At 44.4% G+C, this 24,215-nt stretch overlaps 1 protein-coding gene across 3 annotated transcripts in view; it reads left to right on the top strand.

The window, feature by feature from the left end:
- AK5 (adenylate kinase 5) overlaps window positions 1-24,215 on the top strand; it is a 148,897-nt gene that overhangs the window by 102,184 nt on the left and 22,498 nt on the right. For 2 of the 3 annotated variants that reach the window (XM_075615765.1, XM_075615767.1), the window contains 2 exons: window positions 7,956-7,998; window positions 13,916-13,951. In XM_075615765.1, the coding sequence (XP_075471880.1) occupies window positions 7,956-7,998; window positions 13,916-13,951 (79 nt within the window). The remainder of the gene's footprint in view (window positions 1-7,955; window positions 7,999-13,915; window positions 13,952-24,215) is intronic. The other variant, XM_075615766.1, reaches the window with a different exon arrangement.

Below are 24,215 nucleotides of genomic sequence, written 5' to 3'. Positions count from 1 at the left end.
GATGCTGAGAATTGCTAAATGAGTCTCCAATGGCTGATTATATCCAGCTGGAGTCACAGAGATCTCAGCACGGCCGTTTGTAAAATGCAGTTGCAGATAATGTATAATAACTATCTATTTTAAGCATGTGACCAGCGAGAGTCTCTAGTGATCTTTCTCTGGTCAATGCGAACTTTCTTAATATGTTCATTCTCCTCTGTGAATCTGAACAGCAGAAAAATAAGGGTGTGTGTTTAAAAAAAAATAATAATGATTGCAACTATTGTCAGCAATCCATTTAATAAGGCAAATGATTCACTTATGCCCGTTTAATATAATCTCCCATGTGTTTTAGCACCTCCTGAATTTCATAGCTTAGCAATATAGTTTCTAAATGTGTTATTAAAGCCCTCATTCACAGCATGTAATCTGATGTCTGCCACATTGAAGGAAGGTTTTGCAGGGGTGTTGGTCAAGCATGGGAAATTCAATAACAAACTGGGCACAGTCAAGGTGGCACACACTGATTTGTTTTCTGCTTTTTCTTAAAGCTGCAATCTGTACTAATTAATTAGTTAAACTGATTGACCTAGGAGGGTCTCTGGTACCACCAGACCAGTGTTACCACTAGGAGTCTCCCAGTTTGGGAGATATTCCTGCTGACAGGAACCTCACCTGTGCGCCAACCAGTACCTAGGTGGTGGTCACTGTTACTGACTTGCCTGAGGTAGGAAGCTGCTCAGCAACCATCTTGGAAGATGCACTCATCTTAAATAAACACATTTCTCTGGAACCAGGGCTTTCCAGAGGAAGGACCCCACCACTCTTCTACACTAGGCGGCCCCCGAAAAAGGGTGATCAACATATAGCATTGACACGAGGGAGTACAGTTGAACGGCAGAACGGTTATAACAATAGTGAGCGTTACATACTGTACAAAGTTAATATTTAGGAGGAGATGAGGAGAATTATTCACCCAAGCATCAGTGAAAAAAAAAAAATAGAACCATTTCATTTGTCAGCTATGTCCCAGGTAAGGAAAAGGGCTGCTGATTGCTGATTGCTCAAGGTGATTCCTTCTTAGACCACCAACAGGGTGAGGTCAGCTTAAATGGTACATGGACTGGTGGATACGCTGATCTGGGAAATAGTATAATACTATATAAATAAATAAGTATATCACTTACACGGCCTTGTGTAAATGTTATTACATCAAGGTATCTTTACTCTCCGTCTTTTTCTTGTAGTCTGGTTTTTCTTCTCCTGCTCTCCTGTTGTCGTCTCGTGCTTGAATGTTCTGAGATGTGACTCACTGCAGACTTGGATTCTCCCTCCCAGAGGTCTCCCTCTCACAGAAAAGAAGTCATTACGTTTCTGCAATAAATTTGCCTAAAACCAAAAGCAAAAGATCTTAGAAGCATGTAGATGGTAAGAAATATATTAGATAATGGTATAGTGATAACCAATCCATCAGACGGGCTAATGTGAGTGTTCTCACGTAACAGGAGCTTCATTCCACCTCTTCCAAGTCCCTGTCCCGTGTGAGTATTTGAATGTATATCTTTCTTTTCCCATACCTTCCCTCCCCCCCATCTTATGCTGGGGGGACTTTACATGGTTCAATACATTCAAATGAATCTGGAATGACTGTTTGTTTGAATACCACCTGACTCCACTTCTCTGGAATTCTCTGACATTTCAACTCCAGGGACTTGGAAGAGGTGGAATGAAGCTCCTGTTACGTGAGAACACTCACATTAGCCCGTGTGAGGGATTGGTTATCACTATACCATTATCTAATATATTTCTTACCATCTACATGCTTCTAAGATCTTTTGCTTTTGTTTTTTGGCAAATTTATTGCAGAAACTTAATGACTTCTTTTCTGTGAGAGGGAGACCTCTGGGAGGGAGAAGCCAAGTCTGCAGTGAGTCACATCTCAGAACATTCAAGCACGAGACGACAACAGGAGAGCAGGAGAAGTTAAACCAGACTACAAGAAAAAGACGGAGAGTAAAGATACCTTGATGTAATAACATTTACACAAGGCCGTGTAAGTGATATACTTATTTATTTACATAGTATTATACTATTTCCCAGATCAGCGTATCCACCAGTCCATGTACCATTTAAGGAGACCTCACCCTGTTGGTCACTGGTCAAAAAAGCTTACTACATTTATCCAGGAAAATCATGTTAAAAAAAGAAGTTAATTTAAAAGTAGCGTATGTGATATATCAGGGCCGGCCAACTGCAGTCCTCGAGCCACCAACATGTCGGGTTTTCAGGATATAACTGCTTCAGCACAAGTGGCTCTACGGGAATCGAAGACTGCACCACCTGTGCCGAAGCAGGGGTATCCCTGAAAACCTGACCTGTTGGTGGCCCTTGAGGACTGGAGTTGGCCACTCCTGTGTTATTGCTTGAAAGCTAAGCTACTTCCAGCAGTTCTCAGGAATATAGTATCATGCACACAATATATTGTTACATAGATCTGACGCTGTTTCTAATGTCTTCCAAACGTCACAATGCAGCGAGTCCCTGTGCCGCGTAGTTAACAGTATACACAATGTGTTTATATTAATCTGTGATACAAGTCATTTCATCAGTGTTTGCGGCTTCAAATATCTGACACCAAGTATTTTGTGCCAGATGGTGGAATGTTTTCTTCCCACATCTTTGCATTTTAGGAATCATCCAAAACAACTGTCTGTGAGTAGGGTTACTGGCTCTACACTTCTTGAACCCCGGCAGTGCTAAAAAGCTGTGTAATGCAGCAGGCATAATCTTATAGGGGTCCATGTTAAAATGGACATGAAGTAAAAGATGACACTGCTCATTTGCATACCTTTACCTAGCATCCCTGGCTGCAGTGGAAGCACTGTATGCTAAGAGATAATGGGGAAAGGCAGCATTGCAGACCTGTCTGAGTGATGTGACTGTGCTCGCAAGTGATATTTTTATCCGCTGCGCGGTGGAGGGTTAGTGTCACTTTTTTACCCACCATCACTTATATAATATGTGGAGGAATCATTTAGGAAATCATGGCGTATATTTGTGTTTTAGTACCTTATACAAACGGTAAGCTATTCAGATCACACTATGATCCCAAGCTTGCTAACCTGCATTTTTTAACCCCCCGCCCCTTTACAACTTATTTACTGCAGTCTCTCCCAAAACTGACTGCACAATACACTGAAACCCTGAACTGACTCTAGCATTGCAATACAGCTAAACATTTGACAAGGAACAGGCACACACCTGCTGTTAGTCTGCTCACACTCACTCTGCTCACAACAGCTCCTTGCAGCACTGCCTACCTCTGGCATCATGAACCTGCTATGTATTTTAACTTTTTTCTTTCTCCTGGCCTCATGGAGATGTTACTCCCTCTATCCACTACAAACTCCTCCATCCTGGCCCACACCCAACATCACCATACACCCTGGACTACTCAAAAGTCTTGCACTATCTACTGAATGTTGGTGGAGAACTCTAAAAACCAGCACACCAACCACTGCTCACTCTAGTGGCAAACACCACAAATCTACAACTTGCAAACAACTACCCAAATTCCTACTCGTACTGTTACTCTCTTTAGCAGGTGATATTGAACCTAACCCAGGTCCTCAGATTTCAGCTCTGTCCCATGCCCCTGAGAATTCCACCTTTAAATTCCAAAAAGGGCTATCTGTCGCCCATATAAACATGCGGAGCCTCCTGCCCAAACTGGATGAACTAAGGGCATGGTGCCTTATGCATAAACCCAAAGCCATCGTTCTTACAGAAACATGGCTATCCCCTAAAACCTCTGATGCAAATATTGCCATTCAGGGATACTCCATTTTTAGGAGAGATAGGTCAAAGAGAGGAGGAGGGGTGTTATTTTATATTGCAGACACATTACAATTTACACTGTTAAATTGCCCACCAAGCCCACCCTCTTTTGAAATTCTAGTTGGCAAAATCTGCCTCCCCTTTTCTAAGCCCATCTTGCTTGCTGGCATCTACCGCCCCCCTAAAGCCCCTCTACAATCCTTGACTGATATCACCCAATTTCTTGGCTCCATTTCCTATCTGAATGAGAAGAGTGAGCTGCTAGTTCTTGGGGATTTCAGCTTCAATTGGCTTGACCCTAAAAACCACAAAATCCAGATACAACTCAAGTCACTTAACCTATCGCAACTCATTTCCCAACCCACACGGACAAACCTGAAATCGCATAACCATTCCTTGCTAGACTGGATTCTCTCCTCAAACCCCAGCAGAATCCAATCCTCTGGCATCCTTCCTGATATTTTCAGTGACCATGCAATAGTGTACTGTGTAAGGAAAATTAAACCGCCCCATTCAAGCCCTAAAGTTCTGCTCACTAGAACATTTAAAAACTTTAACCCACAACAGTTTCTGGATGACCTTACCAACTGCCCATGGCACAGAATCGATTTAATTCCCGAGCCTGATTCTGCGCTCGACTATTTCCAATCCGAGTTCTTAAAACTCTGCGATACCCATGCTCCACTACGCAAAATAAGGGTACGGGGGCCCACCTTCCATGGGTTACACCTGACCTTATAGCACTCTACCAGTTCAGGGATGCCTTGTGGAAAAGCTACAAAGTAACTGGCACTACCAAGGATCTCAATCACTACAGATGCATGCGGAACATGTGCACAAGGCAAACAAGGCATGCAAAAGCCCAATATTACTCTGACAATCTCCACCAGAATACATCAAACCCAGCTAACTTCTGGAAGGTTATCAACAATATATTCCAGCCTCCTAACCATCAACAACCAAGTAATATCACTAAGGGGGATATTACTCTGACAAACCCCACTGACATTGCAAATGCATTCAATGATTACTTTGTGGGGTGTGCCACTAACTTATTAGCGAAACGCAGCACAAACCCCAAACATGAATCTCATCCTGGGAGTATCCCTACAGTCCCACCCCCTCCCAACACTGCCCACAATTTTCAATTTGGCCCAGTATCTGAAGAGGAGATTATACAAGCGCTCCTCAAACTAAAACTAAGCAGCCAATGTGGACCCGACTTACTACAATCTAGGTTCCTACGACTTGTGCCCCAGCCATTGCCAAACCAATTGCGTCCATAGTCAACTCTATCCTGTCTGCAGGCCATATCCCTAAGACCTGGAAAACTGCCAGAGTTGTCCCAATCTTCAAAAATGGGGACAAAAACACTGTCTCAAACTACAGGCCAATCTCACTTCTCCCAATTCTATCCAAAGTCATGGAAAAATGTGTCCACTCCCAATTAAGCTCTACACCAAGACAAATCTCCCTAGCCAATTCCAATCTGGATTTTGCCCCAAACACTCCACTGTAACTACCCTGCTAAAAGTTTGCAATGAAATCCAGTGTGGAATGGAACGGTGACAACTCACTGGTGCAGTATTCCTAGATTTTGCAAAGGCTTTTGATACTGTTGATCATGCTATCCTGCTTAACAAACTCCAGAGCTCTGGAATAGGGAAGCATGCTTTAAACTGGTTTCAGTCCTACCTATCAGGAAGATCCCAACATGTGTCCATCTCAGGCTCTAACTCCAACCCCCTGGATATCACCTGTGGTGTCCCGCAAGGCTCTGTTCTGGGGCCCCTACTCTTCTCAGTGTTCATTAATGATCTTCCCACAGCTTGTAAGGAAGCCTCAATACACATGTATGCAGATGACACAATCCTATATGCACACAGTCATAGCCTCTCTGACCTTCAACACATACTTCAGTCTGACTTTTTGAGACTCGAAAACTGGATTTCCCAAAACAAACTGTTTTTAAACACTGACAAGACTGTAACAATGGTATTTGGGACCAAGACTAAATTTGTAAAGCTTCCAGTGACTGAGCTCCTGATTAGAACCAATGCTAACACCACCCTAACACCTGTCACTAGTTTTAAATACCTGGGCTTATGGTTTGACTCCCACTTAACATTCGGGATGCACATTGATACCCTGACAACCAAGACCTATGCCAAACTAGGGTTACTTTACAGGTACAAATCCTCCCTAAGTCTCCTGGTCAGAAAGCGTATCGCACAGCAGATGATAATGCCAATTATTGAGTATGGAGACATAGTATATGGCTCGGCTCCTCAAACCCACCTTAGCAAACTTGACACCCTCTACAATTCAATTTGTCGTTTTGTTCTCTAATGCAACTACAACACACATCACTGCGAAATGCTCAAAGAACTAGATTGGTCAACACTAGAGTCTAGGCGCAAAGTTCACCTTTCCTGTCTTGCCTTTAAATTCTTCATGGGCAAGCTACCCAGCTACCTGAACAAGCTCCTCACCCCTACCAATTGAAGCACTTATCACCTGAGATCAGACTCCAAAAGACTATTCATGGTCCCAAGGCTCAACAAAGTATCCGGACGTTCCTCCTTCTCCTTCCGTGCACCCCAAAACTGGAACAACCTACCAGAGACTCTCACATCCAGCACCAGTTTAAGTTCTTTCAAATCTAAGGCTGTCTCACACTTTAACCTGGTCTGTAACTGTTTCATACGCTCATAATATATATTTTCTTTAACTGTGCACGCAATGTCTTGTATATAATGTATACCCTGTTCATTTATGTAACTGTATTTGTAACCATGTACTATTTGTTTTACTCTGTGCCCAGGACATACTTGAAAACGAGAGGTAACTCTCAATGTATTACATCCTGGTAAAATATTTTATAAATAAATAAAAATAATACATAAAATACCAATACTTTGATCTTTGTAGACTGCCAAAAGCAACGCAGAGGATCATCTTTAATCTGCTTGCATGCATTTCCACTATTTATCCTGCACAGCTGGCCCCTTACATGTGTGCGCTGCCCTCTAAGCCGCGTGTAAACTCCCACCATGCATTATCTCATACAATATCAGGGATTTGGGTTTTGGCATTAGATAATGTACAGGTTTAAAAAAAAAAAATTATGATAAATTGTTACAAATCTGGGATTTAAAAGCATACAGAACACAGGCATAAAAAAAAATCAAAATGTAAATAACAAAATACAGGGGGCGTTGATGTATACCGCGCCCGACTTTTCGGGCCCTCGGGACCTATATTATTATAGGACCTTGATTAAGGAGTTATCAACTCTCATTGATTTTCTGTGAGCCCCTGACTTGGAGTCAGTCTCACAGATTTTTAGCCACCTTCTTAATGGAGTTTGACTGATAAAAGTTATTTTTCATTATAATACCAGAATTCCCCAAATCTTACTGATCGAGTCTTTGGAGGCGGGCATCTCCGATAAAGTCATTTAAGGACCGATACATCAGTTGATGTGTGCGCTAGCTATATATTTCATTGTTTGCATTCCAATTCTATGTGCCTTTCTGTTTTGGCCCAAAAAATACTAAACAGTGCTATTCTAAAAGTAAATTGTAATGTTTCCTCCGGGACCAGAAGTTGTCTCATGGAATACTACTGCTTAGAGGATATGGGCATTTCTGCTGCACTAGAACGCACAGTGTGAGCAAATTCCTCTCTCTATTTGTGTTAAACAGAGACTTGCTTTCTATGGCGTAACCTTTGCACAAAAAACATTTTACCTTTGCAATGTTTCATGTCTATAAGGGGGTAACAACATACAGTAATAACAGCAGTCTGTAAGGGGGTAACAACATACAGTAATAACAGCAGTCTGTAAGGGGGTAACAACATACAGTAATAACAGCAGTCTGTAAGGGGGTAACAACATACAGTAATAACAGCAGTCTATAAGGGGGTAATTCAATATGCCGGTACTCTGAATCACCGAAAACTCTCATTTAAGTCAGTTGGGAGTTTTCGCTCTTAATGTCCTGAAAGACCGCTTCTAAGCGTATTGAATTAGCCCCTAAATCTGAAATCTGCACAGTGTGTGCGTCATGTTATCAGCCGGGAGTCTCTATACCATGTATATAATCCCTTTCTTCTCTATTAATGTCTCTTCTCAGACAGATGAGCTGATGCATCTCTTTGGGGAGGATTACCTCAGAGGTAGGTTTCAAGTTCAGATATCCGACACTACGGTACTTATGCATAATGTTTAATTAGTCTTGAATCACATCTAATACATCAATCAGAAATAGTAGGGGAATGACAAAGTAGGTCATTTAGTTAGCTAAAATGTAGAACTTTGAATTAAAGCAGCCATATAAAATAAATGTTTCCTTTTTTTTTTTTTTTACCATTTTCTAAAATGCGCCTGTGGTACCTTCTGCTGCTGTATTTAGCATAACCGTCCTGTTTAAATTCTGTATTTGCATTCTATAATTTGCTGAAAATTTGCCTCCCAGGGAAATTAAAATGGCTGCTACTATCCACACACATTAAACCAGAGGTTGCTATGGTAACCGCTGATGCCAGTAAAATACCAAACAGGGGAAAACTCATCAAAAAAGTAATGTTTTTGAGAAACGGAAAGGCAAGAAATACACCAGCACAATGTAAAGTAACGGTTTATATCATTACTTCTGTTCTGTGAGGCCAAGGAAGGCTGTCATACGTGAGCCCGTGAAAACGCCCCTGTGTCTGTGTATTACTGCTGTGGGGACAGTGCAACTAATTTGCCCCACGCTATGTCTCAGTTTCTGCATTGGGACGTGTATTTGTCCCACGTTCTGTGCTCAGTTTCTGCATTGGGACGTGTATTTGCCCCACGCTCTGTGCTCAGTTTCTGCATTGGGACGTGTATTTGCCCCACGCTCTGTGCTCAGTTTCTGCATTGGGGCGTGTATTTGCCCCACGCTCTGTGCTCAGTTTCTGCATTGGGACGTGTATTTGCCCCACGCTCTGTGCTCAGTTTCTGCATTGGGACGTGTATTTGCCCCACGCTCTGTGCTCAGTTTCTGCATTGGGATGTGTATTTGCCCCACGCTCTGTGCTCAGTTTCTGCATTGGGAACGTGTATTTGCCCCACGCTCTGTGCTCAGTTTCTGCATTGGGACGTGTATTTGCCCCACGCTCTGTGCTCAGTTTCTCCATTGGGACGTGTATTTGCCCCACGCTCTGTCTCAGTTTCTGCATTGGGACGTGTATTTGCCCCACGCTCTGTCTCAGTTTCTGCATTGGGACGTGTATTTGCCCCACGCTATGTCTCAGTTTCTGCATTGGGACGTGTATTTGCCCCACGCTCTGTGCTCAGTTTCTGCATTGGGACGTGTATTTGCCCCACGCTCTGTGCTCAGTTTCTGCATTGGGACGTGTATTTGCCCCACGCTCTGTGCTCAGTTTCTGCATTGGGACGTGTATTTGCCCCACGCTCTGTGCTCAGTTTCTGCATTGGGACGTGTATTTGCCCCACGCTCTGTGCTCAGTTTCTGCATTGGGATGTGTATTTGCCCCACGCTCTGTGCTCAGTTTCTGCATTGGGAACGTGTATTTGCCCCACGCTCTGTGCTCAGTTTCTGCAATGGGACGTGTATTTGCCCCACGCTCTGTGCTCAGTTTCTCCATTGGGACGTGTATTTGCCCCACGCTCTGTGCTCAGTTTCTGCATTGGGACGTGTATTTGCCCCACGCTCTGTCTCAGTTTCTGCATTGGGACGTGTATTTGCCCCACGCTATGTCTCAGTTTCTGCATTGGGACGTGTATTTGCCCCACGCTCTGTGCTCAGTTTCTGCATTGGGACGTGTATTTGCCCCACGCTCTGTGCTCAGTTTCTGCATTGGGACGTGTATTTGCCCCACGCTCTGTGCTCAGTTTCTGCATTGGGGCGTGTATTTGCCCCACGCTCTGTGCTCAGTTTCTGCATTGGGATGTGTATTTGCCCCACGCTCTGTGCTCAGTTTCTGCATTGGGACGTGTATTTGCCCCACGCTATGTCTCAGTTTCTGCATTGGGGCGTGTATTTGCCCCACGCTATGTCTCAGTTTCTGCATTGGGACATGTATTTGCCCCACGCTATGTCTCAGTTTCTGCATTGGGACGTGTATTTGCCCCACGCTATGTGCTCAGTTTCTGCATTGGGGCGTGTATTTGCCCCACGCTCTGTCTCAGTTTCTGCATTGGGGCGTGTATTTGCCCCACGCTCTGTGCTCAGTTTCTGCATTGGGACGTGTATTTGCCCCACGCTCTGTGCTCAGTTTCTGCATTGGGACGTGTATTTGCCCCACGCTCTGTCTCAGTTTCTGCATTGGGACGTGTATTTGCCCCACGCTCTGTGCTCAGTTTCTGCATTGGGGCGTGTATTTGCCCCACGCTCTGTGCTCAGTTTCTGCATTGGGACGTGTATTTGCCCCACGCTCAGTGCTCAGTTTCTGCATTGGGACGTGTATTTGCCCCACGCTCTGTGCTCAGTTTCTGCATTGGGAACGTGTATTTGCCCCACGCTCTGTGCTCAGTTTCTGCATTGGGACGTGTATTTGCCCCACGCTCTGTGCTCAGTTTCTGCATTGGGAACGTGTATTTGCCCCACGCTCTGTGCTCAGTTTCTGCATTGGGACGTGTATTTGCCCCACGCTATGTCTCAGTTTCTGCATTGGGACGTGTATTTGCCCCACGCTATGTCTCAGTTTCTGCATTGGGACGTGTATTTGCCCCACGCTATGTCTCAGTTTCTGCATTGGGATGTGTATTTGCCCCACGCTATGTCTCAGTTTCTGCATTGGGGCGTGTATTTGCCCCACGCTCTGTGCTCAGTTTCTGCATTGGGACGTGTATTTGCCCCACGCTATGTCTCAGTTTCTGCATTGGGACGTGTATTTGCCCCACGCTCTGTGCTCAGTTTCTGCATTGGGACGTGTATTTGCCCCACGCTCTGTCTCAGTTTCTGCATTGGGACGTGTATTTGCCCCACGCTCTGTGCTCAGTTTCTGCATTGGGACGTGTATTTGCCCCACGCTCTGTGCTCAGTTTCTGCATTGGGGCGTGTATTTGCCCCACGCTCTGTGCTCAGTTTCTGCATTGGGGCTTGTATTTGCCCCACGCTCTGTGCTCAGTTTCTGCATTGGGACGTGTATTTGCCCCACGCTCAGTGCTCAGTTTCTGCATTGGGACGTGTATTTGCCCCACGCTCTGTGCTCAGTTTCTGCATTGGGACGTGTATTTGCCCCACGCTCTGTCTCAGTTTCTGCATTGGGACGTGTATTTGCCCCACGCTCTGTGCTCAGTTTCTGCATTGGGACGTGTATTTGCCCCACGCTCTGTGCTCAGTTTCTGCATTGGGACGTGTATTTGCCCCACGCTATGTGCTCAGTTTCTGTATTGGGACGTGTATTTGCCCCACGCTCTGTCTCAGTTTCTGCATTGGGGCGTGTATTTGCCCCACGCTATGTCTCAGTTTCTGCATTGGGACGTGTATTTGCCCCACGCTCTGTGCTCAGTTTCTGCATTGGGACGTGTATTTGCCCCACGCTCTGTGCTCAGTTTCTGCATTGGGACGTGTATTTGCCCCACGCTCTGTGCTCAGTTTCTGCATTGGGACGTGTATTTGCCCCACGCTCTGTGCTCAGTTTCTGCATTGGGGCGTGTATTTGCCCCACGCTATGTCTCAGTTTCTGCATTGGGACGTGTATTTGCCCCACGCTCTGTGCTCAGTTTCTGCATTGGGACGTGTATTTGCCCCACGCTCTGTGCTCAGTTTCTGCATTGGGAACGTGTATTTGCCCCACGCTATGTCTCAGTTTCTGCATTGGGACGTGTATTTGCCCCACGCTCTGTCTCAGTTTCTGCATTGGGACGTGTATTTGCCCCACGCTATGTCTCAGTTTCTGCATTGGGACGTGTATTTGCCCCACGCTATGTCTCAGTTTCTGCATTGGGACGTGTATTTGCCCCACGCTATGTGCTCAGTTTCTGCATTGGGAACGTGTATTTGCCCCACGCTATGTCTCAGTTTCTGCATTGGGACGTGTATTTGCCCCACGCTCAGTGCTCAGTTTCTGCATTGGGACGTGTATTTGCCCCACGCTCTGTCTCAGTTTCTGCATTGGGGCGTGTATTTGCCCCACGCTCTGTGCTCAGTTTCTGCATTGGGGCGTGTATTTGCCCCACGCTATGTCTCAGTTTCTGCATTGGGACGTGTATTTGCCCCACGCTCAGTGCTCAGTTTCTGCATTGGGACGTGTATTTGCCCCACGCTCAGTGCTCAGTTTCTGCATTGGGACGTGTATTTGCCCCACGCTCAGTGCTCAGTTTCTGCATTGGGATGTGTATTTGCCCCACGCTATGTCTCAGTTTCTGCATTGGGACGTGTATTTGCCCCACGCTATGTCTCAGTTTCTGCATTGGGAACGTGTATTTGCCCCACGCTCTGTCTCAGTTTCTGCATTGGGACGTGTATTTGCCCCACGCTCTGTGCTCAGTTTCTGCATTGGGACGTGTATTTGCCCCACGCTCTGTCTCAGTTTCTGCATTGGGACGTGTATTTGCCCCACGCTCTGTCTCAGTTTCTGCATTGGGGCGTGTATTTGCCCCACGCTCTGTGCTCAGTTTCTGCATTGGGGCGTGTATTTGCCCCACGCTCTGTGCTCAGTTTCTGCATTGGGACGTGTATTTGCCCCACGCTCTGTGCTCAGTTTCTGCATTGGGACGTGTATTTGCCCCACGCTATGTCTCAGTTTCTGCATTGGGACGTGTATTTGCCCCACGCTCTGTGCTCAGTTTCTGCATTGGGACGTGTATTTGCCCCACGCTATGTCTCAGTTTCTGCATTGGGACGTGTATTTGCCCCACGCTCTGTGCTCAGTTTCTGCATTGGGACGTGTATTTGCCCCACGCTATGTCTCAGTTTCTGCATTGGGACGTGTATTTGCCCCACGCTATGTCTCAGTTTCTGCATTGGGACGTGTATTTGCCCCACGCTCTGTGCTCAGTTTCTGCATTGGGACGTGTATTTGCCCCACGCTCTGTCTCAGTTTCTGCATTGGGACGTGTATTTGCCCCACGCTCTGTGCTCAGTTTCTGCATTGGGACGTGTATTTGCTGATATGTATTTTTCTGTACCCATGATGTATCAAAAATGCTCATTAGGGGGTCCCATTCCAGCAGTACTTTAATCACTGGAGAGATTGCCTATTGATAGTGTATGTCTAAATGTTACCCTGCATATCCCATACATCAGCATAACGAAGGTCTCCCGGCTCCATTCACCCATTAGCAGCAGTAACTTGCAGTGACTGTAAATTCCAAAGTGCTGTAACATGATACTTCAGGGACCCCCAAACTGGGGGCAGCGAGGTAGCACTGGTAGCAGAATATACCTGTAATTGGACAGCATGCCAGCACGTTATGGATGTGGCTGAACTTGAGCACCTGTTTGTAATGTCCCTTAGCAGCTCATCTGCAACAGCCATCCCTTCTAGTACAACCTGAGTGTGTACCTCAGAGTATCATTACACAAATACTGGATCTTTTTCTCTAGATTCAATTATGAATTGGGGGATATTTGGTGCAGCTCGAGTGCTCCATCTCAGTAGACCAAATTACCTCTTTTAGTCCAAGAATAGCACACAGTATATTGTTGCAGGCTTTCTAGCGCTGCCAAGTTAATCTATTGATGCTGTTTATCTCCAAGCAATACTTATCTCCTCATCTTCTGATATCTCCTCGCTGAGTTAGCACCGGCCAACCTCAAGATTGTTGTTATATTAGGTGGAGATTTTTTTCTGAAAAGGTATCATTTATCTTTTAAATACAACTTCAATGTGTAAAAATGACAACTCCGGGGATAACCGCGCACAGCGCAGAATAGCAGCGATGTCACCTCGAATGACAAAACGATAGAACCCACGGGCAGGGTAGAAATTGCAGCTGCAAAGTATAAATAATGTATTGAGTTTTTAAAATGATAAATGTGCAAAATCTCTGAATATGGCTCAAAAAGCTCATAAAGGAAAAGCAGCTCACCTTGTTAATTGTGGTAGAAAATGTTCATATCATTCTTTTTAATCCCCCTTTCTGCTTTTTATACAGAAGAGTTGAAGAGATCCAGAGTTATTTTTGTAGTGGGTAAGTAAAAATGTGAATTAACAATAGATTTGAGCATTATATTGTTGTTTTTATGAATATTTTTTTGACACCGAATATGCTCAAAATTAGGTTGTTTAGAAAAGTAATAATATTCCACAGTACATTTGAGCTCAGCCCTCACTCGTTTGGGGAAGACTTGGTTGTGGGATATCAGGACACTTGCATAGAAATAAATCAGACCGAAAATGTCATGTAAAAATGCATCGTGGCCCATATCATCTAAGCAGTCTTCGGCCAAAGTCTATAAACTTGAATAGGATGTAATGTCTTCCAGGAAGGTGTTCACGGAAACTGAAGACTGTACAGTCTTTTATTTGTTAGATCCGTGGTACCCAACTCTAGTCTTCAAGAATCCCCGACAGGTCAGGTTTTGAGGATATCTCTGCTTCTTCGACTGAGCCACTGATTGAGCCACCTGTGCTGAAGCAGGGCTATCCTCAAGATCTGACCTGTTGGGGTACTTGAAGACTAGAGTTGGGTACCACAGTGTTAGATGCTGTAACGTAGCATTTTACAGTCGACGGCTTCTTAGCACAACAGCTGTACACCGATCTGCAAGTAACCACCAAATGGTGTCTATAACATCCATGCAATGTTTATTATTGGAGTGCTGCGTGGTTCTGGGCAGTATTCGTCTGGATAATCCCATGTGATATGAAGTGCATTGAAAACAATTGCTTATCATTTTAATTTCTTTAACTGTAAAGTATTGCAATGCCCCTTAAGGGGAGGCGTGTTTGTACTCCAAAAATAAATGATGCCGAAGATTCAAAATTGTATGCGACTTTCTATTACTGTCCCTGGGTCCATGTTTGCAGCAGGGCAGTAGATTGTAATGTTGCTTTTGCACCGCTAGGTTATGTCAATTACATGACTGCCATTTAATCTACAGTATGAGCACAGGTTTTTCAAGCATTATGTGTAGTTTAAGGATAGATTAAAAGACCTCACCATGTACCCCCTGGAGGGAAGGGGCTATGAGAGACACTTTCAGATTGTCTCCGGGTTTCTCAAAGGCATAACAAGGTACGGGAGGGAGGGAGTCATATTCAGGAGAAATGAAGGGGATCAAGGTTTTCAGCAGAGGGGTGTGGAGGAGAAGCAAGGAGGCACTTTTCTAGAAGCAGCGTTAGAGGCAATAAAGCAAAAGAGAATTACACAATGCTTTCAGACAGAGAGAAACCTGCAGGAGAAAGAAGGTCTTGGATTTGGTAATGTGGGGTGTCGGATTTTATAGCACACAGTATAGGGAAAGGGTGCAGAGTACAGAGGCTAACGAGTCCTTATCAGCCACTACGTTTCTAAGTGTATCTGCGGTTTATAGGAATGGGCTCAGTGAAGGAATGAACTTCCAACCAGTTAAATATTATAGTGGGTGTATATAGCTACCAGCACTGTATAACACTTAATACACTATGTAAATCTTTTCTTGTTTATGTAATATTATTCTCTTGATAAAGGTGTGTGTGTGTGCGTGCGTGCGTGCGTGCGTGTGTGTGTGTGTGTGTGTGTTGTGTGTATTAGAAATAACATGGATTTTCCACTTTTTTAATACGTATGGGCTAACATCGGAGACATAAAAAAATGAAAAGCTTTCTCAAGTGGTCATTCAATTAAAAGTAATGTATTTTACTACAGAAGAACCCAGGTTGTGAACCACGCGTAACATTTTCCCATGCTCACTGTAATACCTGCAATACAATGCACAGTACATGCTATATTGATCTAACAAAATGTATGGCACCTAATCGGCATTATTTTATATACTACTAGGGCATCAGTTCTGAACGGTTCTGCATATCTTTCCTTTCTAAAAGATCTCAAGCCTTTTATTAAATATATCTATTGTATCTGCCATCAACAGTCTCCATTGGTAGTACATTCCACAATATAGATGTAACCCGCTGTGTGTGGCACTGTGCTGAAGCAGGGATATATCCTGAAACCCTGACCTGATAGTGGCCTTTGAGGACTGGAGTTGGCCGGCCCTGCCTTAAGGTTATTACAAGAGTCTGATTAAAAAGAGAAAACAAAATGCTCAACTCCTACAATGAATGCGTTTAAAGGAACGTACGTAATAATAATCCCTGCGCATCTCGAAGTGACCGCAGAACCTGCACGTGGTAGTTCGAAGCCGTTTAACACCGCGATGAGTTGAATGACCTCCTTTTAGATGCTGATCGTAAGAAAATGTCAGGCTTGCTTTCTCATTGGACGCTTATTTTGCTTGTCGCTCATCCTCCACACTCCCATGTGTCAGCTGCTTTGTAAAACATTAATAATGCATCAGAACAAATGTCATATTAACCCGTTCTGTGCCAGGGGAGCCTGCCATGCATTGTTCAGCTGTGTCACTGACACAAGGGTTTTCATGTTCTCAGCACAGTGGGGAATTGTCGCAGAGAGAAATATTTCCGGATTTCAGACATGAATCCTACTCCTACTTTTTAATATTATGCCTCTGTCTGTTGACCATTATATAACATGAGCTGTAAATGGAAAGACAGTAGTATTAATTATCTGTATGTCACATTGGCTTCTTATGTTGGGGTGGATCGGACAGGTCATAACTAGGAGCGCAGCAAACTCTATTTGGGTCATTTTGCTTTGTCGTACTAAATAATTAATTGCTGGCATTCCAGTGTCTGCATGGGTTTCAAGTGTTTTTCCATTACGTTTATTAGAAATGATATATGTAGATTTGCGATGATAAGTCCCAAAGTGAACCGAGCAAAGGAAAAGGTGGATGGACAGAGATTAATCTGTTTTTTTAACAGTGGTTTGGGATATGGTTTATAAAGTGCAGCATGCAAGGATCCAGCAGATTTCCAGCCTTAAAACCTAATCATTCTTATTCCATGACAGGGTCTCCCATCATTCTTATTCTATGACGGTCTCCCATCATTCTTATTCCATGACAGGGTCTCCCATCATTCTTATTCTATGACAGGGTCTCCCATCATTCTTATTCCATGACAGGGTCTCCCATCATTCTTATTCCATGACAGGGTCTCCCATCGTTCTTATTCCATGACAGGGTCTCCCATCATTCTTATTCCATGACAGGGTCTCCCATCGTTCTTATTCCATGACAGGGTCTCCATCGTTCTTATTCTATGACAGGGTCTCATATCATTCTTATTCCATGACAGGGTCTCCCATCGTTCTTATTCCATGACAGGGTCTCCATCATTCTTATTCCATGACAGGGTCTCCCATCGTTCTTATTCCATGACGGGGTCTCCCATCGTTCTTATTCCATGACAGGGTCTCCATCATTCTTATTCCATGACAGGGTCTCCATCATTCTTATTCTATGACAGAGGCTCCCATCGTTCTTATTCCATGACAGGGTCTCCCATCGTTCTTATTCCATGACAGGGTCTCCATCATTCTTATTTCATGACAGAGGCTCCCATCATTCTTATTCCATGACAGGGTCTCCATCATTCTTATTCCATGACAGTGTCTCCATCATTCTTATTCCATGACAGAGGCTCCCATTGTTCTTATTCCATGACAGGGTCTCCATCGTTCTTATTCTATGACAGAGGCTCCCATCGTTCTTATTCCATGACAGAGGCTCCCATCGTTCTTATCCCATGACAGGGTCTCCCATCGTTCTTATTCCATGACAGGGTCTCCCATCGTTCTTATTCTATGACGGTCTCCCATCATTCTTATTCCATGACAGGGTCTCCCATCATTCTTATTCTATGACAGGGTCTCCCATCATTCTTATTCCATGACAGGGTCTCCCATCATTCTTATTCCATGACAGGGTCTCCCATCGTTCTTATTCTATGACAGGGTCTCCATCATTCTTATTCCATGACAGGGTCTCCATCGTTCTTATTCCATGACAGGGTCTCCCATCGTTCTTATTCTATGACAGGATCTCCCATCGTTCTTATTCTATGACAGGGTCTCCCATCATTCTTATTCTATGACAGGGTCTCCATCGTTCTTATTCTATGACAGGGTGTCCCATCGTTCTTATTCTATGACAGGGTCTCCCATCGTTCTTATTCTATGACAGGGTGTCAAGTCGGAGAAGAGTAGCTATGGCGGTTCACAGCCATCCGTGGGGTAAGGAAATGCGCAATCAATGGATAAATAAAAACAGTCTTTAATATGCACTAGACATAACAAAATGCCACAAGAATACTCTGACGCGTTTCTTCCTGTAACTAGGACTTTGTCAAAGAGTGACGAAACGCGTCAGAATATTCTTGTGGCATTTTGTTATGTCTAGTGCACATTAAAGACTGTTTTTATTTATCTATTCATTGCGCATTTCCTTACCCCACGGGCGGCTGTGACCCGCCATACCTACTCTTCTCCGATTGATTTCGGCTGGAGCACGCTGATACTGCACCTGGATCAAGTCTTTGAAAACCACGGCAACTGGTGGTTGGCTGCGACGAGTCAAGTCTGTGAGTACCGCGCCCCTCGGGGTTTACGGGTTGTGCCTAAGACGCCGGGATTAGTGAGGGTAGTGGCGGAGCTTTACTTCTGGAGGTCAGTGCTCAGGACCCCCGCTCCCTACCACATATTGGCCCCCTTCCCGAGGTTTCATACCATGTTTGCACACCGTGAGCCCCATGCCATCTTGATATGCCAATGACTACAGTGGATTTGGTTCTGTGGCAGGACTGACACATTTATTTCTTATTGTTGCAGTGCTACTGCTTATCATTTTGTAGCACCGGTTCTTGGATACTTTCTCCACTCCACATGTCCTATCACGTCCAGCTTTTTAATCACGTATTCTGTTTTTGTCACCATACTGAGAACAGTTATATTTCTGCTGCAAATACTGCCATGTGGCATTCAGTTATATTCTCTCTGCTGCTCTTAGTAATTTCTTCTGTTTGACTTGAGCACCAAGCGTTTTAATTTTCATATATCTGGATTGGCCAATGGATTTGCAAGAATTAATAAAAGATGAAAAAAAATGATGCAAAGATCCAATAAAAATCAGCGCATCTATTTATTACATATGCAACACGTAGCTCCCCTAAGTCATCCTATCGATGCATAAACCATTTTGTACTGTACATATCATCTATGACACATGTAACTTTATTAAGAGAAACTCCTGTCCCATTTTAATATCAGAATTTAAGTGTAAAGATCCCTCGTTGTTTTTTAACCCTTTGTTCAGAGGATCCGAGGTGCTGGTGATTTTGTAGGTGTCATTGTGTTTAGTCCCTGTATGGTTTGTCTCCAAAACTCTCCAGGATTGCTCTAAATGTGCCATATTGTTACAGCAAAAGAAAACAAAAAATGTTCCACCCCGGTACTGTCTATAACAGAGGTTTGTGTAACTAGCACGGAGTATAATGGGGTTAAGTAAAACAAGTTGGGAATTGTACTACTAAACAAAATGAAAAATACACAGTGTTCAGAATCTGTCCTGATCGGTGAGCGATGGATTTCTGTCATTGAATAAGAACGATGGGAGATCCTGTCATGGAATAAGAACGATGGGAGACCCTGTCATGGAATAAGAACGATGGAGACCCTGGCATGGAATAAGAACGATGGGAGACCCTGTCATGGAATAAGAACGATGGGAGGCCCTGTCATGGTTAAATGCCCATTGTAATGTAAAAAGGACAGAGGGTTTCAGGGTTGCAGACGATGTAATCAGTTAAAGTGCTCTGTGTACTGGTTTGCCTGACTTTGTGGCAGTAGATGTAACCCCAGCACAGCAGTAACTGTTTGACGTCTTTTCCACATAATAGTCCGCCAGTGATTTGGGGTTTGCTCTGGTTTTTAATACAAGTGGAGAAGCTACAGGCCGCAATCTTCTGCTATCAGCCTGATATTCCGTTAGTAACAGCGTCATTAAACACTTAAATTGTCTGCAGAAAAGCTGCAAGCAAAAGTAACCTGTTTTTCCCTTCCAATGAGCAAAGTGCATTTGTTCAGGCAATTTCTGTGGGAAAGTATAACTTAAAAGCCGATGCTCAGGTCTGTATGTATTCTGAGAAATGCTTCTGGGAAGGTTTTCTAAGCTTTTTTACGTTTTCTACGGCTCCATAAATAAATATGCTGCATTATATAGTAAATATGAGTATCTCGGTAGACTGTTAAAATACATAGGCCTAGATTTACAAATTGCGATAAAATTCAGCGTTCCGTAAAAAAAAAAATGCAGAATATTTTTTCTGATTGTAATTCAATATACACTAAGATTTCTATATGCACGATAAGCTGCGCATTAAGCAACTCATGTGACGTTTGGTGACAATTCATGAGAACCGTGAAGTTTTTCTTGAATAAGTCCAAAAGTTCACATGCAAATACAGTACATGTCTACCATAGGGTAATGTGATACAAATCAGGACACCCTAATCATATATCCCATAACAGACAATCATTTGAACCCCTTTGATACCTGATGCGCTTCCAGTGCACAGCAAGGTTGGTCTTCAGGCACCAAATGGGTTAAAGTCCCACATTATCACCCTTCCACTCAGGGCCCATGCAAGCATTAGGCCAGGGGCGTGCAAATTGGGGGGCCTGACATTTTCTGGGAGGGGCGCAGCGCTTACAGAACCCCCACGCTGTTCCCCACAACGTTTAAATGAAATGCCGGGGGAGCGCGCGAGGCCTCAGTATGGCTGCGGCCAGGGCTCGGCGCTCATTTTGCTCCGGCGTTTTCTGTCCTGTTAGTTGCGTGTGCGGGGCGCGTGTCATGGGGCGCAGCCGTGACGCCACGGAGCTGATTCGGCCTCATTGGGCGAACCACTCACGTGACGCATCAGCGAGCAGCAAATTCAAATTTGACTTTCTCTGCAAGCAGCAAGCTCACGGGCATGTGCGCTCGCGTGCGCTCGCACCCACACCCTGGACAAGCGCATTCAGATTAATCACTCTGATCTCGCTAAGCACGAGCGTGCGCGTCGCTTCACCTTAGCCCCAATGAACTGACCAGTGATTTTGGTCGCCATGTCGCTGCTCAGCGCCGTCGTGGTCGTGCCCACAATGGGCACCCGCGACGGACTTCAAGTACTTGTGGCGGTGCTGTGCGCCGTCGCCGCCGCTACTATAAGTGTGGCTTTAGGAGACCCAGGCAGTCGCACAGGGTGACACATTGTGGGGGGCGGAAGCAGCGCGCGGGAAGCAGAGAGCAGAGCAGGCTGCTGCCCTCCCACGCTGCTGCCACCACGCACTGCGCCAGGACATGCGCTGCAGCTACATGACAGGGGGGAATAGCATGTGAATACGTTTTTGCCGTTCATTACTCATTTGCACGTGGCCATGTTCAAACCGTCGCCAAAATATCGCTGCAGTAAAAGCCGTTTATAACTGCTTTACCGCTGGTGATGGGTCGATGAAAATAATTGGCATTGAATACCGATGACGGCAATCTTTTTATTGATCATCCTTCAGTAAATCTAGGCCATAGTTATATATAGTAGCTATATCACAGAGACCTTTGTAGGCCTGGCTGTCAGGCCTTCTTTGTGTAATGTCGCTTTTGAACTCTCACCATCTTACTGGAGAGTGTCTCCACCTGACCTGTGGTGTTTCTGTTGATGTTTGGAAGGTGTTAGATGCTGGCGGGGCTGCCCTCTGCCTCTATCTATATATGTGGGAAGTTTCCTATTTCTTTTATGTGGAGTATTGATCTTTTGTTGGCGTCAAGTAAATAAGCTTCTACTTTTAGTATCTTTTTGCAGTCACAGCTTGATCCCTGACGTGCTTAACAGCCCAGAGCGGCTTTCCACCAGGATTAGACAACTATCTTTAAAATAGCAGCTGATATTCACAACTTCACACCGTGTGGCAGACTGCACTGTATCAGAAATATATGCAGCGAACACTCCGATGAATGGGGGCTATAAAGTTCTTTTTTTTTTTTAGCTGCTCCCTGTGGAAGAGAATTATTTAACCTTCCTGATATTCAGCTGCACGGAGTGAATAAAGACCATGGAAGTGATTCAGTATTCCCTGCTGTCTAGTCATTGGCATTTTTCAGCCAATCGTTGTGCGATTGTCCGCTTTGGAGAATACTGAATTGGCCCCTTTATGATCATCAAACGGGACTTTTTGATTTAACGTCTATTCATGTTATAGACTTGTCTGGCTGCGTGCCTGGTGCTTTAGATGTGTGTGTTCTGTATAGTATTGTTTCCATATAATTTAGCAATAGCAGTCGGTGTTACTGTTTTGTGTACAAGCAAGGTTGAATTATTCAATAATAATAATAAATATACATCCTGTCTGCTTATATACTGTACCACACATCTCATTTTACTGGAAACAAAACAAACCTTAAATAATCTACCAGAACTGTAGTCTCCAAGGCACTTTTTAATATACATGCTGTGTATTAGTTGCTTATTATTGATTGAGGGAACTTTCCAGCGACTGAGTTTTGTAATTGGATTTCCTTGGGCTGCACCAAGTTTAAATTGCTGAATATTCATGCCCCTCCTGGGAGATAAGTTCTATGTGCAGATTTCCAGTATGATATTCATGCTGTCGCTGTCAGACACATTTCTACCAAGCCTCGGTTCTCTTTTCACCCATTTGCTTGTGGACTTGGCAGGATTGCAGCTGGCACCCGGGTGCATTCTTCCTCTCACACAATGGAGGCTTGTGGGGGAATAATTCAGGAGGTCTCATCTCCAAAATAGCATAAACAAAATTGTGGTGCGGCAAAGAGAACAGATGATGTGGTGCATGTGTTGCATCATACACTTTATCTGCACAGTGTGGGACCTCAACGTGAACAGTCTGGAATAGAGGTGTAGGTGGGATATCAGCGACGCCCCCGGAGGCGGCAAGGTTCCACATGGAAACAAAAAGGAGAAAAACACAGACCTCTTTAAGTAAGATTGAAATATATATGCATGGGCCACAAGCCCCTTATTCTACTTACAAGTGAGGAAATTGAAGTGCAGAGTCGGAGGAGTACAAGGGTAGGTAGGCAATGTGGTAGGGACTCAATTTCATCAACGACAAATCCGTGACACACATCATATGGATACCGTTCTTATGAGTGTCTCGTTATGATGTCCTGTCGTCTCTACGGATTGGTCGCTCGTCAGGGGTTACCGTGTAGGACCTGCGGCTCAGGAACTCTGCCGTCGCCCGCAATAGCAGTGCTCCCCGCGCGGTGATCACTCAGTTACGTCCGGGTTCTTGCTCCCAACACTGACGTCTTGCGTCTGACGTCTATTGCGTCATCTCTGGCCGCGTGCCAGCAAAAAGCAGCCTACAATCCTTGCAGTCCTCTAACTTCTAAAAGTATAATACCACCATACGAACCCTACTAGTTTCGCTTGCACTTTCAATCTTACTTAAAGAGGTCGGTGTTTGTCTTCTTTTCGTTTGCATACATATTTGGAGGTGCCCTGGTTGAACCTTGAAGGGCTGAGGAAGCAAGCCCTTAGAAGATCACAACACTTGGATCCTCTTCATTTGGAATTAAGGACTTTTTGGTCATCTGTTTTTTTTTGTGTCCACATGTAAAGAGTTTTCCTAGAAAAGAAGCATGGTAATGCACACCGTCTGTGCTCTGAAGCTGTACGAGTTTAGGCCAGAGGGATAAGCAAGATGGCATTCTTAATTGCCAGGATATTAGATGCATGGAATAGTTTTACAGCAGAGGTAGTGCGAGCTAATAGATTCAGAACGGCTTGGGATAGACAAATATTCCATCCTAAACATACATCAGGTAATAGGAAGACGAGTAGACGGAGTGATCCTTGTGCGTTTGTCAATTTCCCTGCTGTTGTGTTTTTATCTGTGTTATCTGATCCAAGGGCATTGTGCTATTGTATTTCCTACTTATTGGATAAACCAGACTAGTATGAGTCTAGCAGGGAAGACCTATAATTTACATACAAATTCAAAGCCCATGAGGGGCCTTTCCCCAAGAGGGAGACAATGGGAAAATAAAAACCACGGAAACCCCTTCAGTGCTGGATTCCAGTCTGACACACAGATTCATAGAATACATTATTACCCACAACCGTTTCCTGCCGTTTGAGTGACAGTTCCCGTAGATAAACTGCTGTACTTTCATGGGTGCTGATCTGAGCCTAATAAAAATGCCCTTTTAACAGTGTTGTTTTAATGTTTGCAGATTAAAAAGTGTGACAACGTAGCTTTGTGTTTATGTAATTATATGCCTGTGTGAGTGTGAATGAGTCATGTAATTTTACTCGGAAGATGAGCTGTGCATTACTATTAAATGCTGTGTAATAGCAATGACATTCTT

This window comes from Ascaphus truei, chromosome 10 (genome assembly GCF_040206685.1).
Source record: "Ascaphus truei isolate aAscTru1 chromosome 10, aAscTru1.hap1, whole genome shotgun sequence".
Taxonomy (NCBI): domain Eukaryota; kingdom Metazoa; phylum Chordata; class Amphibia; order Anura; family Ascaphidae; genus Ascaphus; species Ascaphus truei.
Note: the sequence above shows the minus strand (reverse complement) of the source record. Positions and strands in the feature narration are given on the sequence as shown.